Genomic DNA, 18,857 nt, shown 5'->3' on the forward strand with positions numbered 1-18,857 from the left:
ACCTACGTCCCTCCTTTGATTGCAATTGTATAAATACAAATTTAACCCCGCCATTCTCCGTAGCATTATCTCAATTCGTAGCATTATCTCAATTCGTTGAGGTTCTGCTTCCAGGCATATGTCGACAGTTTGGCTCAAATAAACTCACAAAAATTCAAAAAAAAAAAGTTGAATTTTGTGCCAAAAAAAGAGCATTTGTGAGAAGTTTTAATTCGTTACTTTATTTTGAAGGAAAGTGCTGCTGAAAGTGATCGTATACTTCGGGAAGCTTATGGTGAACTTACTCCATCTCAAGATACTCATGAACGCTGATTTAAATGCTTTAAAAGTGATGATTTCGATCTCACTCATTCGTGGACAATAGAGACCATTATAAACTTTTGAACAATAATAGATACAGAGGCAGAACTGCCTCAAACAGATTGTCGAGCTGCAGCGGGAAGGCCGGGGAGGGTTGGGGGGCAGGAGGTAGGGGGGTAAGAGATCAACTAAAGGACTTGTATGCATGCATATAAGCATAACCAATGGACATAAGACACTGGGTGATAGGGGAGGCTAGGGGACTGTCTAGGGCGGGGGGATAAAATGGATACATATGTAATACCCTTTGTAATACTTTAAGCAATAAAAAAAATAAAAATAAAAATAAAAAAAAATAAAAAAAAAAAGTGATGATTTCGATGTGAAAGACAAAGAACGTCCAGGTCAACCGAAAAAGTTTGAAGACCAACAATGACAAGCATTATTGGGTGAAGATGCGTGTCAAACTCAAAAACAACTTGCAGAAAGATCAAACGTTGCTCAGCAAACAATTTCCGATCTTTTACAGGCAACGGGAACGATTTTAAAGGAAGGAAAATGGGTGCCACATCAATGCTAGGAACATCAGCAGGCGATATCCGAGGCCCTGCCCTGGCCTTGGCTGCTGGGTGCCCACTGCTGGGGCAGGACCGCACGGAGGAAGGCGAGGGTGTGGAAGGACATTCCTGATTCGCTTTCATTTGGGGAAAAAGGGCCTCTTTTTTTGGTTGTTGTTAATCCTCACCCCAGGATACTTTTCCACTGATTTCTTCCCCCCCCCCCCCCCCCCCGCGTGGAAAGGAGGGAGGGAAGAGAGGGGGAGGGGATAAAGAGAGCGATCTGGGTTGGTTGCCTCTGAGGCCAGGATGGACCCTTCAACCCTTCAATCAAGGTCTGTGCCCTCGACTGGGAACCCAACATTCGACCCTTTCGTGTGCCGGTCTCTAACCGCTGAGCACACCACCCAGGGCAAGGACCTCTTTTAAAATCCATATGTGACGCTTGAAAAAAAACCTGTCAGGTCATGGGTCCCCTTCACACCTGCCCCTGGGGATGGGGGTGGTTGGCCAGCCTCCGCCCTGTCCTGCTCCTCTGTGTGTCCACCCCCAAAGTCCCTTGCTGCCCACACCATCCCTGCTCAGCAGCTGGCCACCCAGCCTCTCCCCACACGCCGTGGGCCACCCTCTCAGCCCCCTCAGAGCCAGCCCTGCCCTCCAAACGCCTCATCATCATCCGGGTCTGAATAGTGGGTGGGGTCAGGACTCCACAGCCTGGCATAGAGACCCTCCACGGGCTCCCCTGTGCCCAGCACATCCTGGGGGGGGGGCTTCCAGAACGAGCCACCCACTTCCTCAAGGGAGGGGCCACTGTCCAGCTGCCAGCCTGCTCCCCGGGAGGCCTCTACCTGGCTTTTCCATTCTCCTCCCCAGAATGGCCAGGCCCTGGCGCAGGGAGGGACCCTCCTGTCCTGAGGACTTGCCTCCACCGCCCCTCATGGGGGCAGCCAAGACCAGGGGCCTGGAAGGCAGCTCTGCCCCAGGAACCCAAGAAAGTATCCTCAGGGCACTGGGGCGCTGGGCTGGGTCATGAGGCCTGTGATGGCGCCGCCGCCCAGCAGCTTAACCTCAGGCCCGGCGCAGAGACCGGTGCGGCCAGTAGGTGGCGCTGTGCCGCCTGCAATCGCGGGGACAGGGGGCCCTCTCTGACCCGCAGGCCTCACCTGTCCTTCCAGCCCCTACACCTGCACGCAGCGCAGCGCTCCGCAGCGGCGAGGGCAACCGGCCAGCGCTTAGAAACCGGAGGCCGAGGCCCTTCGCTTACCTGCGATTCGGATGACTGCCCGCTCGGCTGGGTCCAGGACGCTGCCATTGCCCGCCGAGCCGCCTCCGCTGCGCCGGCTCCGCTGCGTCTTGCCCAGGTTCCAGGGCAGGGTGTCCCCGGGGCTGGGGGAGCCGCTGCCTCCGTTGGAGGAGCCATCCTCGGCCGCTGTCCGCACCTCAAGGTCCTCCCCCGACATGGCCTGCGGGAGAGAGAGCAGGAGGGGTCACACTGGGGGGACTGCACACCGACCCAGCACCTTCTTCACCTAGACACTGCCCCCCTCCCCCCATCACCTGGACACGGGACCCCCCCCCCCCGTGTCCCACTTCATCACACACTGGCCCCCACCTTCTCCACCCACCACAGCTGGCCCCACCCCCTCCAGCTCATCCCTCGGACAACACACAGTGACCCCTCCCAAGCACTGACCTCACTGCCTCCAGGCCATCACTAGGACAGTGCCTCCCCCACTGCTGCCCCCCTCCTCTTAGTCACCCAAACGCTGACCCCTCTTTGCTGTCACCCAGGAGCTCACACATCAGAGGACACTGACCCCTACCCTTTACCCTGACCAACGGCAGGGGAGGGGTAATTACCTCCACTTGGACACTGACCCCACCCTCCACCGCATCACTCAGACACCCGCCACCCCATGCCCACAACCCCACACCTGGCCCCTGTCTCCTTTAATCCTCTGACCACCAGGAAAACCAGGCCATCAGGAAGCACTGACCGCCGCCCCCCCTCCAGGCCCGACCCCATCCCCTGGACAATGGCGCTGTACCTCCAAGCTGTCTCAGCCTCTAGGACTCCCCAAGGCCCCACCGCCAGCCCCGCACGCGTCTCCGCAGTGCACTCCTATAAATAGCAGGAGCCGCAGCGGCGTGGGCCCGGGAGCTGGCTGCGGGCTGCGGCAGGGCTGGGAGGGAGCCGGGCCGCCGCTCAGCGCCCACCCGAGCACGCACACCCGCACTCGCACCGCCGGCGCTGCCCGATCGCACGCACACCCACGCGTGCACACTCCAGCTCCCCGTCCCCAAAGCGCTGGCGTGCGAGGGGTGAATGGGGCTCTGTTCCCGCGGGGGTGGGGTGGCGTGGGGGCACAATGTGGGCTCTGTGCCGCGGCCCTCGGGCTAAGGTATGGGGAGGAGACAGGGGCACCCAGGGGGCCACTCCGCCCCGCCTCTCCCAGCTCCTCCACCGGCCGCCTGTGCTCCAGCCCCCGCCCGCGCCCCGGGGTCAGCCGGGCCTCCCCAACAATCTTTCCTGTCCACACCCTGGGCACCGCCCGACCAGTTCCGCAGTCTCGGGGCGCAGAGGTGGAGTCCTCCCGAGGGAGGATGGGCCGCCACGTATCGCCTAGTTCCGGGACGGAGCCCTCGTTCTGAGGCCGGAGAGCCCCCACCCACCCCGAGGCTCCCGTGAGCCGCGCGCCTCTCCATCGGACCCGGTCATACGTGCCTGGTGGCTCAGCTCAGCGAGGTTTGGCCGCCGCAGCCAGACTGCTGGACCCGGAGAGTCACGGAGGCGGCGCGGGCGGGGCGAGCCCGGAGCCCCGCCCAAGCTCCCAACCGAACGCCGCCTGAGCGATGGGGCGCCCGAGTGCGCGCGGGGCTGGGAGCCCACGGAGGCGGTGGGACTGGAACACGAGCGCGGCTCGGCCTGGGCGGAGCCCCTGTCGCCAGGCAGGGCCCCCTCCCCGCGCACACGGGTGGGCCGGTCCGCAAGGAGACGTTGCTGGGGGCGCGTGCGTGACACTAAGGCGACGTGGGGTGCGCGCCCTGGACCGCCCCAGGGGAGCAGCGGGCTCTGCCCCCGCCCCCGCCCCTAACCGCGCGGAGGTCCCGCCCACCTTTCCAGTGAGGTCGGACGGACTAGCTGCTCCAGCAGGTCCCTCTGCCTGGTTCCACGTTTATTCAAATAACAGAGTCGCGCTTAAGCGAGGTGTGGCCTCGGCGGAGGGTGTGGGCCGTCAGCCCTCCTCCTGGGCTCTGCTGACCCCTGGTGGCTGGGCGCGCCCCTGAGGGGACCCGCCCCAGCCCTCCGCGCTGCTCCCCCGTCCCCGCACCTCGACAGGAGGCAGGGGCGGCTCCGGCAGCAGATCCCTAAGGCTGCGTGCAGCTGGGGCCTGGGGAGAGCAGGAGGCCAGCCGAGCGGGACAGAGCCGAGAGGGACCGCTGGGGTTAGGAGTCCAGGGAGTGGCCCGAGGGCCCAGAGGGGTCCCGAAGGGGAACCCCGGGTATGCGCTCGCACGTGATGAGGTGGGTGGGCAGCGCCTGGGTGTCGTGAAAGATGACAAAGATGCTGGGCTGGCGGAGGCAGTCCACGGCGCTGTCGTAACGCAGGAGCCCGTGGCCCGGGGCGCGCAGAGGGGGCGCCCGCAGCTGGCGATGGCCCTGCCCGTAGTCCCCAGTCAGCACCCGCGCCACAAACACTGCCTTGTGGCCCTCGGCGTCCGGGGGCGAGTAGCGGTCTTGCACGGAGACGGAGGCGCGCTTGGCGAAGTATACTCCCTGCCCGTAGAGCGTGCCTGCGGGCCAAATGGCTGGGGTCAGGGCCCCCAGGGCCAGAGCCCGCGCCCCCGCGCCCCCAGGCTTCCCCGGCTGGCTCACCATTGCGGCCGCAGAAGCTGCGGTTGAAGCCGTAGGCACAGATTTCGGGGACAGCGGGCACCGACGTGCCGTGGTACAGGACGTGCTCCACCGGCCGCTGCTCGCAGCGCTGCTCCAGGCGCTCTCGGTGCAGCTCGTACTGTTGCTGCAGCAGCGGGTGCAGCACGCGCTCCACCTGCCAGGCGGCCACAGGGTTAGTTGGAGACCCGCCCCACCCTCTGGGCCAAAGGGACAGCGCTGGGGTGGGAAACCAAGAACCCTGTGTTGGCCAGGCCAGCGTGACTCAGTGGAGGGGCGTGGGCCTGTGAACCAGGAGGTCCCGGTTCAATTCCCCGTCAGGGCACACGCCCGGGTTGTGGGCTCCATCCCCAGTGTGGGGCGTGCAGGAGGTAGCGGATCCGAGTCTCTCTCATCATTGATGTTTCCATCTCTCTCCCTCTCTTTTCCTCACTGAAGTCAATAAAAACATATACACACACACACACACACACACACACACACACACACATACCCTGTGTTGGAGGAGGCCAGGGTCTGGGGAGACCGCAGGGCCAACCTTCCAGGAGGCCCTACCACTCACCAGCTCTGGGCACCACAGACAGGTTTCTGCAGAGAGGAGCTGAGCCAGGTACCTCCCCGGCGCCAGGACTTCACCCCCAACACCAAGAGACACCCCTGGGCCTCGCGGTGCTGGGAAGACCAGGCGACCAGTCACACCGCCAGCCATGGACGAGCTGCAGCGACCCACACAGTTTATAAGGAAATTCTAACAGTCTCCGCAGGGCGATGCAAAAGATAGCATATCCACAAAACAAAACTAGCGCATGTGAGAAGAAGTACTCTGAAAATTAACGAGTTCTTACATTAAGAATGGAATTGAACTATTACCTGAAAAAGAAAATTTTTAATCCTCACCCGAGGATATTTTTCCATTGACATTTTTTTTTAGAGAGAGTGGAAGAGAGAGGGAAAGACAGAGAGAAGCATCGATGTGAGAGAAACATGTCGATTGGTTGCCTCCTGCATGCACCCCGGTCTGCAACCCAAGGTATGTGGGCTTGACCAGAATCGAACCCGGGACCCTTTGGTCCACAGGCCAACGCTCTATCCACACAGCCAAACCGGCTCGGGCTGAAAAACAATTTTTAAAAAACTCTTTTAAAGAATGAAATTGCTGAACGAAATCTAGCGGGGAGGCCAGATAGTAATCAGATCCTGGAGCTAGAGTTAAGGAGGGACTCCGAGTGCAGAGCTGAAGAAAAGAGTGGAAACTGTGAGAGAACCGTGAGGGAGGCGGCCGAGGCCCGTGCGAAGGGAGCTGCACAGGAAGAGGACAGCAGGCGACAGGAGCACGGGAGGTGCGAACGCAGTGCCCCGAGCTGAGGTGGCGTCTCCAGGTGGGAAGGACCCGTGAGATGACAGGACAGTGGGGAAGGACACGTCCCCGCCAGAAACTGTCAACCTTCAAAGCGAAAGACCACTCATTCCCACACACACACCAACGTCAACGCACAAACGGAAAGTCTCGCATCCTCACACGGGCGTCTCCCCGCCGATACCGGGCGCTAAGAAACTAAAGAGATTTTTTTTTTAAACTTCCCAGAGCAAACATTTTTAAAGAAAAAGACTAATGTTTTTCCAAGATTCCTGGAAAGAAGACATATTCTGATCCTGAACACTATATGCAGCCACGCTGTTATTGGTGAGGACAAAATCAGGGCATGTTAACATAGGCAAGAACCAGCTGTGCTCATTTAAGTGAACAGAAATGTTTAAAGAAAACCACAAATGCAACTTTTGTTTGAAAGAGAATACTTGGCAGCAATATCAAATTATAGTTGTAAATTACCTCTCATTGTAAAAGGCAAACAAAATTTAAAAGTTCAAGATGGTTACTACCAGGCCCTGGCTGGGTAGCTCAGTTAGTTAGAGAATCATCCAATCCACCAAGGTTGTGGGGTTCAGTCCCCTCCCTCCCCGCTCCCCCCCCCCCATCAAATCAGGGCACACACAAGAATCAACCAATAAATGCATGAACAAGTGGAACAACAAACCTAGGTCTCTCTCTCTTCTGGTCTCTCTCAAAATTAATTTTTTTAAAAAAAAAGATGGTTAGTACCCACTCAAAGACATACTTCTACTGAACAGAAAACAAGATTTGTGCAAGAGGGCCGCCAGGAGCACAAGGAGCGCCCCAGCGCCAAGCACAGCACAGAAAAGAATGGAGAGCGCGAGGAAGGCGGAGAGCCGCCCGTCCTTGAACCCTGACGTATCCTCTCTCACACAATCTGTTTTCATCACTAGGATGCATTTCTCCATGTGCTCCGTGGCTCAGTGGCAAAGACGTTTTCCATGATCTCTGTATCCATCAACCTGCAGCCCAAGGGTGAGGCTTTGTGATGGCTGCAGGATAGACGACGAAGCTCATTTGTCGACCTTGACGACAGAATAAAGATGATGTGTCCGGCCACACTGTGCGGTGGACGACGGAGGAGGTGAGGGCGGGAAGGGGGGCGAGAAACAGTTTCCCAAGGGAAGTGGGGGAGCGGGGCCAGGGGAAGAGACTCAAGTGTACCCTCCAGAGTCACACAGGCGGTGCCCGGGAGACGCAAGTGCACGTAACTGACCACACGTGCGGGGAGCCAGGGACGCGGCTGCAGTGTGTCCCTCCCCTCCCCACGCGCAGAAGGGACAGCTGCCCGGTGCAGAAGTGGAGGAAATGTACTTGGCCCGAAGGTTAGCGGTCATCTCCAAGAAAGCAGTGGTGGCAGGTGGTGGCAACTGACGGGGCGGGTCTGGGGAAGGCCAGAGGTCCTGTCTCTGACCAGCTCCAGGTCTCCCAGGTGCTGGGTCCACCCACACTTTGTGCATCGAGAGTCGAGAGCACCTGGCTGGCATCACTGGCGCATGGGCCCAGCTCTTGCTGTCTCTCCCTTCTCGCCCTCCGTGCGCCTGCCCCTGAGCACTCAGCCCTGCCCTCTGCTCCAGCTGCTCCTCCCCCTCCTTCCTCCCATCACCGGCTCCTGCTCAGATGGGATCCTGTCCTCACCGCCGAGTCACCCTCCTCCCCCAGCCCAGCCTCAGCTCCAGCCCTGCCTTCACCCTCACTGCCAGCTGACCAGCCGGGCAGAGCCTCCTCCTGCCCTTCCTTCTGGCCATGCAGATGCCCTGGGCCCCTCCCCAGCCCTTCCTCAGCCTCTTCTCCCTGCTCTCCTGGGGTTTCCCTCTGGCTCCCACGGGGGTCCCAGCCTTTTGTGAGGCGCACCCACGCTCAGAGATGCCTCAGTTAGCAAGTAACACGACAGCCCTCTTCTTCTCTTCGTTTGGTTACCCCACACCCGAGGCTCTTTTCCCATTGATTGTTAGGGAGCGTGGAAGAGAGGGAACGACAGAGAGAAGCATCGATGTGAGAGAAACACATCGATTGATTGCTTCCTGCACACACCCTGACCAGGGCCCAGGCCGGGGAGGAGCCTGCAACAAAGGTATATGCCCTTGACCGCAATCGAACCCGGGACCCTTTGGTCTGCGGGCCGACGCTCTATCCACTGGGCCACACCGGCCGGTCCAGCCAGCCCTCTTCTTGCTGGAGGGGCTGAGAGGCAGAAGAGACCCGGGACAGTGGGCACTCTCTGTGGATGAGTAATCCTTGCAACAACCACAAGATGGCATCGCTGGTGTAGCTGGCAACGCAGGGCCCGGCTCAAGCCTGTGAGGTCTGGGACAGGGCCTCCCGCCACCTCTACGCCCTTGTCTGCCCCAACCCAGACCCTGTGAACAGCCTCTGGGCAGGGGATGGTCTGGGAGCCCGTGCTCTTCCCTGCTCCAACAGCTCCCAGCCTGCCCCCCGCCGGGCTCCTGGCCAGCTGACCCTGACGGGCAAAAACGACAGCCCACAGGCTCTGCAAGGCGAAAACGGTGCCAGGAGCCCAGGAGGCCACGGGCTGACAAGACCAGAACTAGACTCACCCGGACGATGCGGATCCTGGTGTGGGCAGAGTCCAGGGTGTCATAGAAGGTCTGCACCACCTCCTGGAACTCAGGGCTGTCCTCAGCCAGACACTCCAGCCTGCCCCAGGGCCCCTTCGGCCTCTGCTGTGGCCCTGACACATGGGGAGAAAGGAGGTCTGGGCCATGCCCGGGGTACGGGTGGGTTCAGAGAGCTAGCCCGCCCCACCCTCCCCTGTCCCAGGTGCAGGCTCACCGGTGGGGCGCGAACCCTCCAAAGGACAGGTCAAGCTCTGACCCCGGGGGCCAGCCAGTAGTGCCCTTAGGTGGCGGGCTGCACGGGTGGGCTGGGCCCCAAAGCCCCGGAGGACAGTGCGGTCATCGTGCAGGGCAACGCTCACTCCGTGGCGCCGCTCCAGGCGGGCCAGCAGCTCTGCGGGCAGCGTGTGACCCCGGAGCCCCACTGTCTCCTCCCGGAGGTGCACCTCCAGGGCAGCCCCGAGTGCCCGGTCCAGCTCGTCCAGGTCCTGCTCAAAGGCCACATGCACCACCAGCTGGGCTTGGCCGCCAGGCCCCCCGCCCAGGAACTCCTCCTCGGCCTCCAGGGGGGTCGGCTCCAGCAGGGAGAGGGCCAGCGCCCGCTGCAACGCAGCAGCTTCCTCCTGCTCAGCCGCTTGGCCCTGCGGCCCCAGGGACCGGTGGAGAGCCAGCTGCAGCGCCGCCTCCTCCTCCAGGCGCTGGGGGCCTCCGGTGCTGGGGGCCACGGGCTCCTCCTCTGGCTGCTCCTCCTCTGGCGGCTCCTCCTCTGGCTGCTCCTCCGGTTCCTCCTCCCCAGGCTCCAGGGGCAGCCAGTCCTCCCCGTCCAGGCCCTCCAGAGTGGCCAGTAGCTCTCGGACCTCCTCTGGCGACAGGGAGAGGCACCGGGTGGTGAGTGGTCCAGCCCAGCCAAGGTGGGGCTGAAGGGTAGGATGCATCGGGGAATAGGTGAAAATGAGGAGCTCGGGGGATATGGGGTCACGAGACAGGTGGGCGTGCAAAGCAAGGCAGAGAGTGAGGTCAAGAAAGGGCCAGGGGACGTGCTGGTGTCCCAGGGAGCCCTACCGAGGCTCAGGTTCTCCGGGTCACTGCCTGTACTGTCGGGGGGCCACGGAGTGTGGGCTTGGCCGGGGAGCGCCTGGAGGGCCTCAGTGGGGTCCACCTGTCAGGAGAGAACTTTAGAGTCCACGGCCCCCCCCCACCCCCGGCCTCTGAGCAGGGGTGGAGGCGGCGCCGGGCTGAGGAGTGAGGAAGGGGGGGGACAGACGCAGGCTCCAACGCTACCTCTGCGGGGTCTGTGTCCAGGGCGTCCCCGGCCAGGCGCTCCGTCCCGAAGACGCACTGGAACCGAGCCTCCAGCTCCCTGAGCAGGTGCCGCCCCTCGGGGCCCCGCAGGAACCTGGCGCTGCCCGGGTGCTTCAGGCTCAGCACGTGGTAGCTGACGCTGCCCAGCAGGCTCTGCAGAAACTCCTCCGCTGCCTGGCACGGGGCCAGGGCTCCACAGAGCTGCGGGACGCGAGGGGTGAGGGGGCAGCTCTCAGGTTCAGGGCGCCGGAAAGGTCCCTAGAGCTTCAGGGGGAGAGGGGGCCAAAGGCAAGGAATCGGCCAAGGCCACTCACTCGAAAGCCGGTCATATCTGATTCCTCAAGCGGGAAGAGGGCGACATCTCCCAGGCCAGCGAGAAGGTCCTCGTAATAGAGCTGCATGAAGCGCATGGTGCCCGGCTCCATCGACAGCACCATCTCCACCAGCCCCCCCTGCTCCGGGGGCGCCCCCGGCTCCAGGCTCCCTGATCCCACCTGCTCTGGAGGCCCCGGGGCATTCTCCACTGAGCCCACGGGGCCTGGGGACTCTGCAGGCCTTGAGCTGACCGGCTCTGCCTGCCCTGAAGACCCCGGGAGCCCCAGGCTCTCCAGCCCCTCCTGATCCGAGGACCCCACGGCCTGCCCCAGAGACCCGATGGGCTCTGTCCTTAACGGGGCTCCCGATTGGCCTGGTGCCTCCGTAGAGCCCAAGGTCACAGTCCCCACACCCTCCAGTGCCCTCGCTGGCTCCCTGGCCTCCAGAAAGGCATGCGCAGTGGCCCCAGGCCCCAACTCGGCCGAGTGGTCCCCTCCACTGGCGTCCGCAGCAAGCTCCTCGGGCTCTAGGACGTCGTAGTGGGGGACCAGGTTCAGCTCCGAGCCCTGTAGCCGGTGGTCCTGCTGCAGCACCCGCTCGGCCACTTGAGGGAAGGGAGAGGACGGGAGGCCCGTTAGCGGTCTGAGGGATGAGAGGGGTGGGCGGGTGTGCCTAGCCCCACTCACCCTGCCACTGCTGGAAGGAGACCACGGTGCCCAGGGGCCCTTGCAGGCTGCGCAGGCCCACCAGGGGGCCCCCGCCACTCCGGCGCTCATTCTCCAGGTACAGCTGCAGCAGCAGCAGGTCCACGGGGGTAGTGCCCCCCACCACGCGCACCGCTCGGGCCTGGGGCACCTGCGCCAGGGATACCTGGGCCCCCTCCAGGTCCAGGGCCCGAGCCTGCTCCTCCAGCACACGGACTTCTGTGGGGAAGGTGCAAGTTAGCTCAGCGCATTCCCCCCCCCCCCCCCACAGGCACACCTGCCCCATCCCGTCTCTCACCTGCCTCTGAGAGGGGCTTCGATAGCTGGACCAGGGCCCGGTCTGGTCGGGGACTGGCCAGGGCACGGCAGGGCTGCTCCGGGTGCCCCGCGGCACGCAGCAGGGCCTGGACATGCTGCTCCAGGCGCTGGGGTGGGGTGCCAGGGGGCAGTCCTTGGAGCAGCAGGCGGGCAGGCGCACGGGGTGGGGCCGGCCGTAGGCTCAGCCGGGCGCCCTGCAGCACGTGCTCCTTCTGGGCCAGGACCCGAGCTGCGTCTGTGGGCAGGGGCGGGGCGGGGCGGGGTGTCAGGGCTGGTGGCCCACGGTGCCCAGGCTGCCCTTCCCATCAGCCCCCTCACCTGCCGCCTCCTCAAAAGTGAGCACGCCTCCGTGGCCAAGTCTCTGCCAGCTCAGCACAGGGCCCCCCCCAGAGCGTCGGTGGTTCTCAAAGTAGAGTGTGAGCAGCTCATCCGGGATGTCGGGGGGCAGCCCGCTGAGCTCCACTGCCGGCACCCCCTCCTCTGCCTCTGCCATCGCCACCCTGGGCGGGGACCAGCGGGTAGGGTAGCCGCCCCACAGTCCAATCCCACCCCTTCCAACCCCCACCAGCTCCCCTTGCCCCCACAGCCTTCCCGGCACCCCCTTCATCATGGGCAACCCACACCCTCACTTACACGGCCGGCTGCTGGGGCCGCCCCAAGCCTGCTGTGCAGGCAGAAGTCCTGGTTCAGGAAACAAAAGTGAAACTGTCTGAGGGGCGGAGGAAGGGAGGGGCCTGCAGCTGGCTGGGTGGCTGCCTCCCGCAGGCAAGTCCTCAGGCAGCCGCCCCCCTCCTCAGTCTGGGCATGACCACTCCGCCCAGCCACCAGCCCTTGTCCCACCTGCCACTGACTGGCAGGGTAGGGGGCGTGACCCCTACTGTCCTCCACTCCCATTGGCCTCTCTCTGTGAATCTTCAAATGGCCAATCACCCTTCCTACTAAGTCCACCAGGGGGCTCTGGTCACTGCCCAGACCCAGGGACCTCAGCCTGTGTTCCCCTGCCCCACAGCCTGAGCCGGCGGGTCCCAGGCACACCCCTAGCTCAGGCTGCTTTCAACTCCCCGCGCCCGCCCCCAGACCAGTTCCTCGCCCTTTAAACCCAGCAGGTGGCCGGGCCTCACACTAATGCATGTCGAGGGCGAGCAGCTCCCACCCTTGACCTACAAGTGCTTCCCAGCACAGCCTGTCTCTGCCTCCTCGACTCCCTCCCTGGTCTGTGCACCTGCCCAGTCTTCCCGTCTTCCACCGTCATTGTTGTCATCGTGGCCAACCCCCGAAGGTGCAGGCACTGTGCCTTGTCGCAGCGAATCGTCTCAGAAAGGGAGGTGGGGGTGCAGACAGGGCCGCGGCAGTGCTCACACCCCGGCTTCACCTTGAGAATCCAACTCCCTCTCGCAACAGAGCCCTGCCCCCCACCCCCCATGCTCCGTTCCCTCCCAGCCTCTCAGAGGGGTGTGTGCTCACGGCTCTGTGCTCCCTCCCACCTCCCATTTACCCATCAGCCTCCACCTCTGCTGCTCCTCAAGGGGACCTGCGCACCCTGCACACCCAGCAGCATCCCTGGCCTCTTGGCTGCCCCCACCCTGGTCTGAGCCTCCATCATCTCTCTCTGCACCGACCTCCTAAGGGACCTCCCTCTGCCACCCCCACCCACCGCACCGTCCCTCCTCCACGGGGCAGGCAGAGCCAGCCTTGGGAGGCGGCACCCACAGCTGCTGCAGCTTGGGGCATGAGAAAAGCCAGTCACTCACCGGAAAAACCAAAGTCCTATGGGGGGCCTGCCAGGCCCTGCCTGATTGAGCCCCAGTTCCCTCTGTGGCCCCGTCCCCCCTAAACTCCCCATGCTCAGCCAGCCCCAGCCTGGTCCTGCAGAACAGCAGACTGATCCACCTCTGTCCCTGCACTGGCCTTTCTCACAGAGCCACTGGCCACCCTTGCCCCTTACCCTGCTCTTAGCAGCAGATTTAACTGGGAGTTGGAAGTCTTTAATTGATTTTTTTTTTTTATTACAGAGAGGAAGGGAGAGGGATAGAGAGTTAGAAATATCGATGAGAGAGAAACATCGATCAGCTGCCTCCTGCACACTCCCCACTGGGGATGTGCCCGCAACCAAGGTACATGCCCTTGACCGGAATCGAACCCGGGATCCTTCAGTCTGCAGGCTGACGCTCTATCCACCGAGCCAAACCGGCCAGGGCGGAAGTTGGAAGTCTTTAAGGACCTTGTACAGACCACTTCCAAGGCCCTGACCTCAACTTCATCTTTGTCGTTTTCTGTTGTTTCCTAAATGGTAGGAGTTTTTAGTCCCGCCATGCCATGCACCAATGCCTCCCTGCGGCCCTATGTCTTCTCTCCTCGCAGAACACGCCACCTCCTAGCGCACTGGGTAACTCAGCCAGCCTGCTGCTCCCTGCGGCAGGCAGAGCGCCCGGGCAGCGGGCCCTGGAGCAGCTCGTGTCATGGCCGGACGGTTGCAGGTTTAGAAGCCGGTTGTCACACTGGTGGCAGCTTGAAATCAGCCACGAGCACATGCAAAAGGTGCCCATCAGGGCTCGCCCTCGCTAGACCCAGGTGTTAACCACAGAACCAGCACATCAGGGCACAGGGCAGAGCCTTTCCCAACCACTGCAGGGCCTGGGAGAGGCCAACCATCAGGAGCCAGCATTGTCCAGGCCCCGGCCCCAGGCGGAGAGGCTGCAGCAGGGGTGTCCCTGGCTGTGGCCGCCAGCACCCCCGCAGGACGGCCCTGGAGCTGAGGGAAGAGGGAAGCCTCGGCCCCTTGGCAGCCCCGGGTGTGAGGACTGCAGCCTGCGGGACTGGAATGACCTGCTCTCCCGGGACAGGCGACGGAGCGACTGAGTAACCAGGCCCGGGTCGGGGGAGGCTTGATGGAAGGGAAAGCGGCGTTTAGGGCCCAGAAGGGAGGGAGCGGGCCGGCGGCCTCGGGGGTCCCGGGTTTGCGATGACATGTCAGCCCCGGGCCCAGCTGGCCGGGCAGCGTCAGCCTGCGAGGTCCTCAGCCCGCGGCCCAGCCCACCTCTCGGCGACAGTGTGGGGCGCGGGTTCGAGCCTGGAGAGAAGCCCCGCGTTCGCCGCCAGGCCCCGCCCCCGCCGCCAGGCCCCGCCCCCGCCGCCAGGCCCCGCCCCGCGCCGGCCCCGCCCCGCGCCGGCCCCGCCCCCGCCGCCAGGCCCCGCCCCGCGCCGGCCCCGCCTCGTCACAAGGCCCCGCTGCGTCTTCCGAGCCGCAGGCGCAGGCCCAGCAGAGCGGGCTGCGGAGCGGCTGCGGGTACGGGTTCGGGCGCAGCGGCCATCGACCGCGCGGCCGCGCACCGGCCACCGTACGCACCGACCTGCTGAGGCCCCGCGAGTGGTGAGTACCGGGCCCAGCCCCGCACCCAGGCCCCTTGCTGAGCCGCCGGCCGGCCGCCCCCGCCCCCGCGCGGACCCTGCGCCGCCAGCGGCGCCCCCGGCGGTCAGCCGGTCGGTCTGGCCGGGGCTCGCGACCCGTTTGGGGCCGGGGTGGTGACGGGGGTCGGAGGCCCGCGGCCTGGAGCGGGAGGGAGGGCACGACGCGCTGCGGTGGCGGCGAGACCCGCGGTCTGAGGCCCCCCGACCGGGCAGGAAGGCCCACCCCGCCCTCCAGCAGGTTCCGTGGCCGCCGCCGCCCCCCCCCGCTTCGTCCCCCCGCGCTCCCGCTTTGTTCCCCCGCACGGCCTCTGGTTGCTTCCATCCCCCACACACCCCCGCACCCCGCTGTCGCTGGCGTACCCCACTGGCAGGCACCCCGCAGCCGATCCGCCCGCTGCCCCCACCGGGCGAGGGCCGGCCGGCCGCTCTCGGAGGTCAGCGCCCGCCCCGCGCAGACGCCGGGGATTTTCTGGGATAGAAATAGCCGCCCCCTCCTCCCCCCGGAAAGCCGCTTACGGGCAGGGGTGCGGAGAGGCGGCCGGACACACCCCCAGCCCCGGCCGCACCCTTCCCGGCTCCCGCGTCGGGAGAAGGCCTTCCGCTGCTGCTAAGAAAACGGGAGCCAGAGCCCCCGGCGGACGGCCATCCCTGCCCCCGGACTGGTCTGGAGCGGCCTCGGGGCGGCAAGCCCACGCCCAGCCACCCCCGACCCTCCCGGGCCCAGGGCCCCTGTGCGTGGGGCGCGGGACGGCCCAGAGGCAAAGGTCGCGGGTCCTCCCGGTTCTCCGCTTCGGCAGCAGGTGGGGCCGCCCCGGGATGCGGGGGACAAGTCGCCCAGGCTGACTGTTCTCTCTCTCTCCTCCAGGGGGAGCCACAGAACCTGAGGCCATGCCTCATGAGAAGAGTTTCTTGGTGTCTGGGGACAACTATCCTCCCCCCAACCCTGGATATCCCGGGGTGCCCCCGCCCCCCATGGCTCCTTACCCTGGGGCCCCGTACCCATCAGCCCAGTTCCAGCCTTCCCCCTACGCCCAGCCAGGGTATCCCCAGGGCCCCAGTTCCTACCCCCAAGGGGGTTACCCTCAGGCCCCCTACCCCCAGGCAGGTTACCCCCAGGGTCCCTACCCCCAGGGCCCCTACCCCCAAGGGGGCTACCCTCAGGGGCCATATCCACAGAGCCCCTTTCCCCCCAACCCCTACGGACAGCCACAGGCCTTCCCGATCCAGGACTCTGGCTGTGAGTAGCGCGGGAGGGGCCTGGGGAGGGCAGGGGCTCCAGGCACCCACCAGTGGCCCTGACCCGGCCCCCCTGCTCCCCAGCACCTCTGCATGGGACCTATCACGAGGAGGGACCCCCGTCCTACTATGACAACCAGGACTTCCCTGCCACCAACTGGGACGACAAGAGCATCCGCCAGGCTTTCATCCGGAAGGTGGGCCTCGCTCGGGCTGGGGTTGGGGGGCAGCGGCGCTGGGCAGGCTCTGAGTGGCTCCTTCCTCAGGTGTTCCTGGTGCTGACCGTGCAGCTGTCCGTGACTCTGTCCACCGTGGCCGTGTTCACGTTTGTCAAGGAAGTGAAGAGTTTCGTCCAGGACAATGTCTGGACCTACTATGTGTCCTACGCCGTCTTCTTCATCTCCCTCATCGCCCTCAGCTGCTGTGGGGAATTCCGCCGAAAGCACCCCTGGAACCTCATTGCACTGGTAACTCCAGATCCTGAGCCCCTGGCCGCCAGGGCCCTGCCTCCCCCCACACACACTCCCACTGTTGCACTGAAGGGGGAGAGGGGCTGTGGCTGGAGCGGCCCTCACACGCAAGGCCCCGTCTCCCCACAGTCGATCCTGACCATCAGCCTGTCCTACATGGTGGGCGTGATCGCCAGTTTCTACAACACCGAGGCGGTCATCATGGCTGTGGGCATCACCACCATCGTCTGCTTCACGGTGGTCATCTTCTCCATGCAGGTGAGGGTCCTGGTGGGGGTCTCCTCCCTGCCTGGGAGGGCTCCTGTGCGGGGGGGCGGGGGGGGGCTGCTGGCCGGGGGCCTGGCAGGGGGCACCAGGGCCTGCTGTCGCTGTCCCTGCAGACCCGCTACGACTTCACCTCGTGCATGGGCGTGCTGCTGGTGAGCATGGTGGTGCTGATCGTCTTCGCCATCCTCTGCATCTTCATCCGCAACCGCATCCTGGAGATCGTGTACGCCTCGCTGGGCGCGCTGCTCTTCACCTGCGTGAGTGAGGGGCCACCTGGGGCGGGCACCGGGCGGGGGGGCAGGTCCCTCAGCACTGCGTGCTGTCACCTCAGTTCCTGGCAGTGGACACCCAGCTGCTGCTGGGGAACAAGCAGCTGTCGCTGAGCCCGGAGGAGTACGTGTTCGCGGCGCTTAACCTGTACACGGACATCATCAACATCTTCCTGTTCATCCTCACCATCATCGGCCGCGCCAAGGAGTAGCCCGAGCCCTGCCACGCAGGGGGCCCCACGCGGGCGGTGTGGCTGGCGTGGCAGTGCCATCTGGACCTCCCCTCTCTCTCCCCGGATGCAGCCTGGGACAGAGGAAACCCCTCTACAACCCTCCTGTGTGTACACCGCAGATACTTCTATTTGGACCCGCTGTGGCCAGCATGGCCCCTTCTAGCCCTCCCGCTCTGACCAAGGGCAGCGGGGCTAGGTTTCTGTGCCACCTCCTGCCCACTCACTGTTGCATGAGCCCTGTCTGCCAGCCCACCCCAGGGGGCAATACCAGGTCCCAGGGGAGAGGGATCGAGCCAAGAGGTGAGGGTGCACGTCTCACCTCCTGTCCCAGCTCCCCGCCTGGCATCAAGTATCCCCTTCTCCCCACCCCCACCCTGGAGTGCTGCCCTCTGGGGGACCTGCAGGGTGAGGGTCTCGGTCCTGTGCTGAACCCTGAGGGCAGAGAGGATGGAATATTCCGGGGGAGAAGGATGCCTTTCTCTCGCTCTGCTGTCTTTAAAATTCCAATAAATGGGACCCTCTGCTCTCTCTGCTCCTCTTGTCACTCTTCTCAGTGCCACTTCTTCCAGGAGGCGAGGAGGGGCTCTGGGCCTCCCCAGGGTGATGAAGGGGCAGGACCAGGCCTCGATGGTGGGGTTAGCTTGCAGCAGAGTGAATGGCAGTAGCTAATCCTTCCCCATCCACACTCCCGCCTCCCTCCTCGCAATCTTCCCAGCCATGTCCTAAGGGAGGTGCCAGTGTTCCCAGGTGATGGACAGGACACTGAGGCTCCTGGAAGTTAAGTAGGGTGCCTGGGTGACATGATGGCAAGTGGCCCAGCTGTGTCTGCCACTCCCTCCTGAGACCTGCACCGCGTGAGGTGAGACCCTGACCATCTGGCCGAAGAGCAGTGCCCCTGCCAGGCTCCTCAGACTCCATCTCTGCAGGGCCCCCAGGGAGCCCATCCTTGGGCACCAGACATGCCGCCCAGGCCTGGCTCCAACCAAGGCCTTCCCCAGCCCTCCGCCCTCCCCACGAGAAGCCTGCAGACGAGAGCTCCCAGCAGAGAGCTGGGCAAAGACTGAGGGCTCCTCAGTGGGGCTCTCCACCTGCCTCCGGCACCTTCCGTTGGCCTCGACAGGTGCCCCCCTTCAGAGGCCCTCAGCCCAGCGTGTTCTGATGTCCTCCCGTGGCTTTGCTGCCACAGCTCCGGAGCCCTTGCCCATCTACACCCTGGCCCTCGGGTGGCTGTCCATGTCCTCACCCTGGCTCCCCAAAGATGGGTCCCTCCACCGCCCTGGGCTCAGCTCTGTCTGAGGACCTCCTGCTGAGCCTTCCTGAGCTCCTAGCCCATGGCACCCCCTCTATCCTGCTTGGCTTGAGACCCCTTCTTGGGCTCTACCTTCTCCCTGGGAATCCATCACCCCCTCCTTTAACTGGCACAGCACCTCAGCATCTGTGAAAAGATCCACTCGGGAGCCAGTACCCCCCCCCCCCCAATGTCAGCAGGCACCTCAGCTGAGGCCTGCCCAAAACCAAGTCCATCCTCCCCCCGAACCTGCTGCTCCTGTGTTATCTTCCTCAACAGTACCACCCAGGCACCAGGCCACCACGGGCTGTTCTCCCCTGTGTTTCT

At 63.9% G+C, this 18,857-nt stretch overlaps 4 protein-coding genes across 8 annotated transcripts in view; 2 read left to right on the forward strand and 2 right to left on the reverse strand.

Moving 5' to 3' along the window:
* The window catches only part of PLEC (plectin), a 57,099-nt gene extending 53,366 nt beyond the window's left edge, over nt 1-3,733 (reverse strand). For 2 of the 3 annotated variants that reach the window (XM_059672524.1, XM_059672506.1), the window contains exon 1: nt 2,122-2,320. In XM_059672524.1, coding sequence (XP_059528507.1) covers nt 2,122-2,317 — 196 coding nt within the window. In that variant the 5' untranslated portion in view covers nt 2,318-2,320. Of the gene's footprint in view, nt 1-2,121; nt 2,321-3,582 lie in introns of those variants that run through there. The other variant, XM_059672507.1, reaches the window with a different exon arrangement.
* GPAA1 (glycosylphosphatidylinositol anchor attachment 1) overlaps nt 1-18,857 on the forward strand; it is a 139,664-nt gene that overhangs the window by 73,302 nt on the left and 47,505 nt on the right. The gene's annotated exons all lie outside the window — the stretch shown is intronic.
* PARP10 (poly(ADP-ribose) polymerase family member 10) lies at nt 3,997-15,144 on the reverse strand. 2 transcript variants are annotated; one of them, XM_059672525.1, is made up of 12 exons: nt 15,128-15,144; nt 11,993-12,040; nt 11,678-11,859; nt 11,340-11,594; nt 11,024-11,260; nt 10,337-10,941; nt 10,002-10,223; nt 9,783-9,879; nt 8,938-9,582; nt 8,703-8,836; nt 4,734-4,908; nt 3,997-4,651 (listed from the first exon to the last, which is right to left on the reverse strand). In XM_059672525.1, exons 3-12 carry the CDS (start codon nt 11,850-11,852, stop codon nt 4,305-4,307), a joined length of 2,892 nt encoding a protein of 963 aa, XP_059528508.1. In that variant the 5' UTR covers nt 11,853-11,859; nt 11,993-12,040; nt 15,128-15,144; the 3' UTR covers nt 3,997-4,304. The 2 variants fall into 2 exon arrangements, with proteins under 2 accessions (XP_059528508.1, XP_059528509.1); XM_059672526.1 differs by lacking the exon at nt 15,128-15,144 and adding an exon at nt 13,548-13,673 and having other exon boundaries at nt 11,993-12,020.
* GRINA (glutamate ionotropic receptor NMDA type subunit associated protein 1) lies at nt 14,572-17,774 on the forward strand. The gene is made up of 7 exons (XM_059672527.1): nt 14,572-14,729; nt 15,633-16,004; nt 16,088-16,200; nt 16,270-16,470; nt 16,603-16,731; nt 16,854-16,997; nt 17,072-17,774. The coding sequence occupies exons 2-7, from the start codon at nt 15,656-15,658 to the stop codon at nt 17,219-17,221; spliced, it is 1,086 nt and encodes a 361-aa protein (XP_059528510.1). The 5' UTR covers nt 14,572-14,729; nt 15,633-15,655; the 3' UTR covers nt 17,222-17,774.

This window comes from Myotis daubentonii, chromosome 17 (assembly GCF_963259705.1).
Source record: "Myotis daubentonii chromosome 17, mMyoDau2.1, whole genome shotgun sequence".
Lineage (NCBI taxonomy): Eukaryota > Metazoa > Chordata > Mammalia > Chiroptera > Vespertilionidae > Myotis > Myotis daubentonii.

Bases quoted from the DNA above. Each gene is read 5' to 3' on its own strand.
- GRINA (XM_059672527.1), top strand. From the start codon at position 15,656: ATGCCTCATGAGAAGAGTTTCTTGGTGTCTGGGGACAACTATCCTCCC. The intron at 16,201-16,269 runs GTGGGCCTCGCT...CTCCTTCCTCAG, and splicing joins GCCAGGCTTTCATCCGGAAG to GTGTTCCTGGTGCTGACCGT. The intron at 16,732-16,853 runs GTGAGGGTCCTG...CTGTCCCTGCAG, and splicing joins TGGTCATCTTCTCCATGCAG to ACCCGCTACGACTTCACCTC.
- PARP10 (XM_059672525.1), bottom strand. From the start codon at position 11,852: ATGGCAGAGGCAGAGGAGGGGGTGCCGGCAGTGGAGCTCAGCGGGCTG. The intron at 10,224-10,336 runs GTGAGTGGCCTT...CGCGTCCCGCAG, and splicing joins CAGATATGACCGGCTTTCGA to CTCTGTGGAGCCCTGGCCCC. The intron at 4,652-4,733 runs GTGAGCCAGCCG...TTTGGCCCGCAG, and splicing joins CAGCTTCTGCGGCCGCAATG to GCACGCTCTACGGGCAGGGA.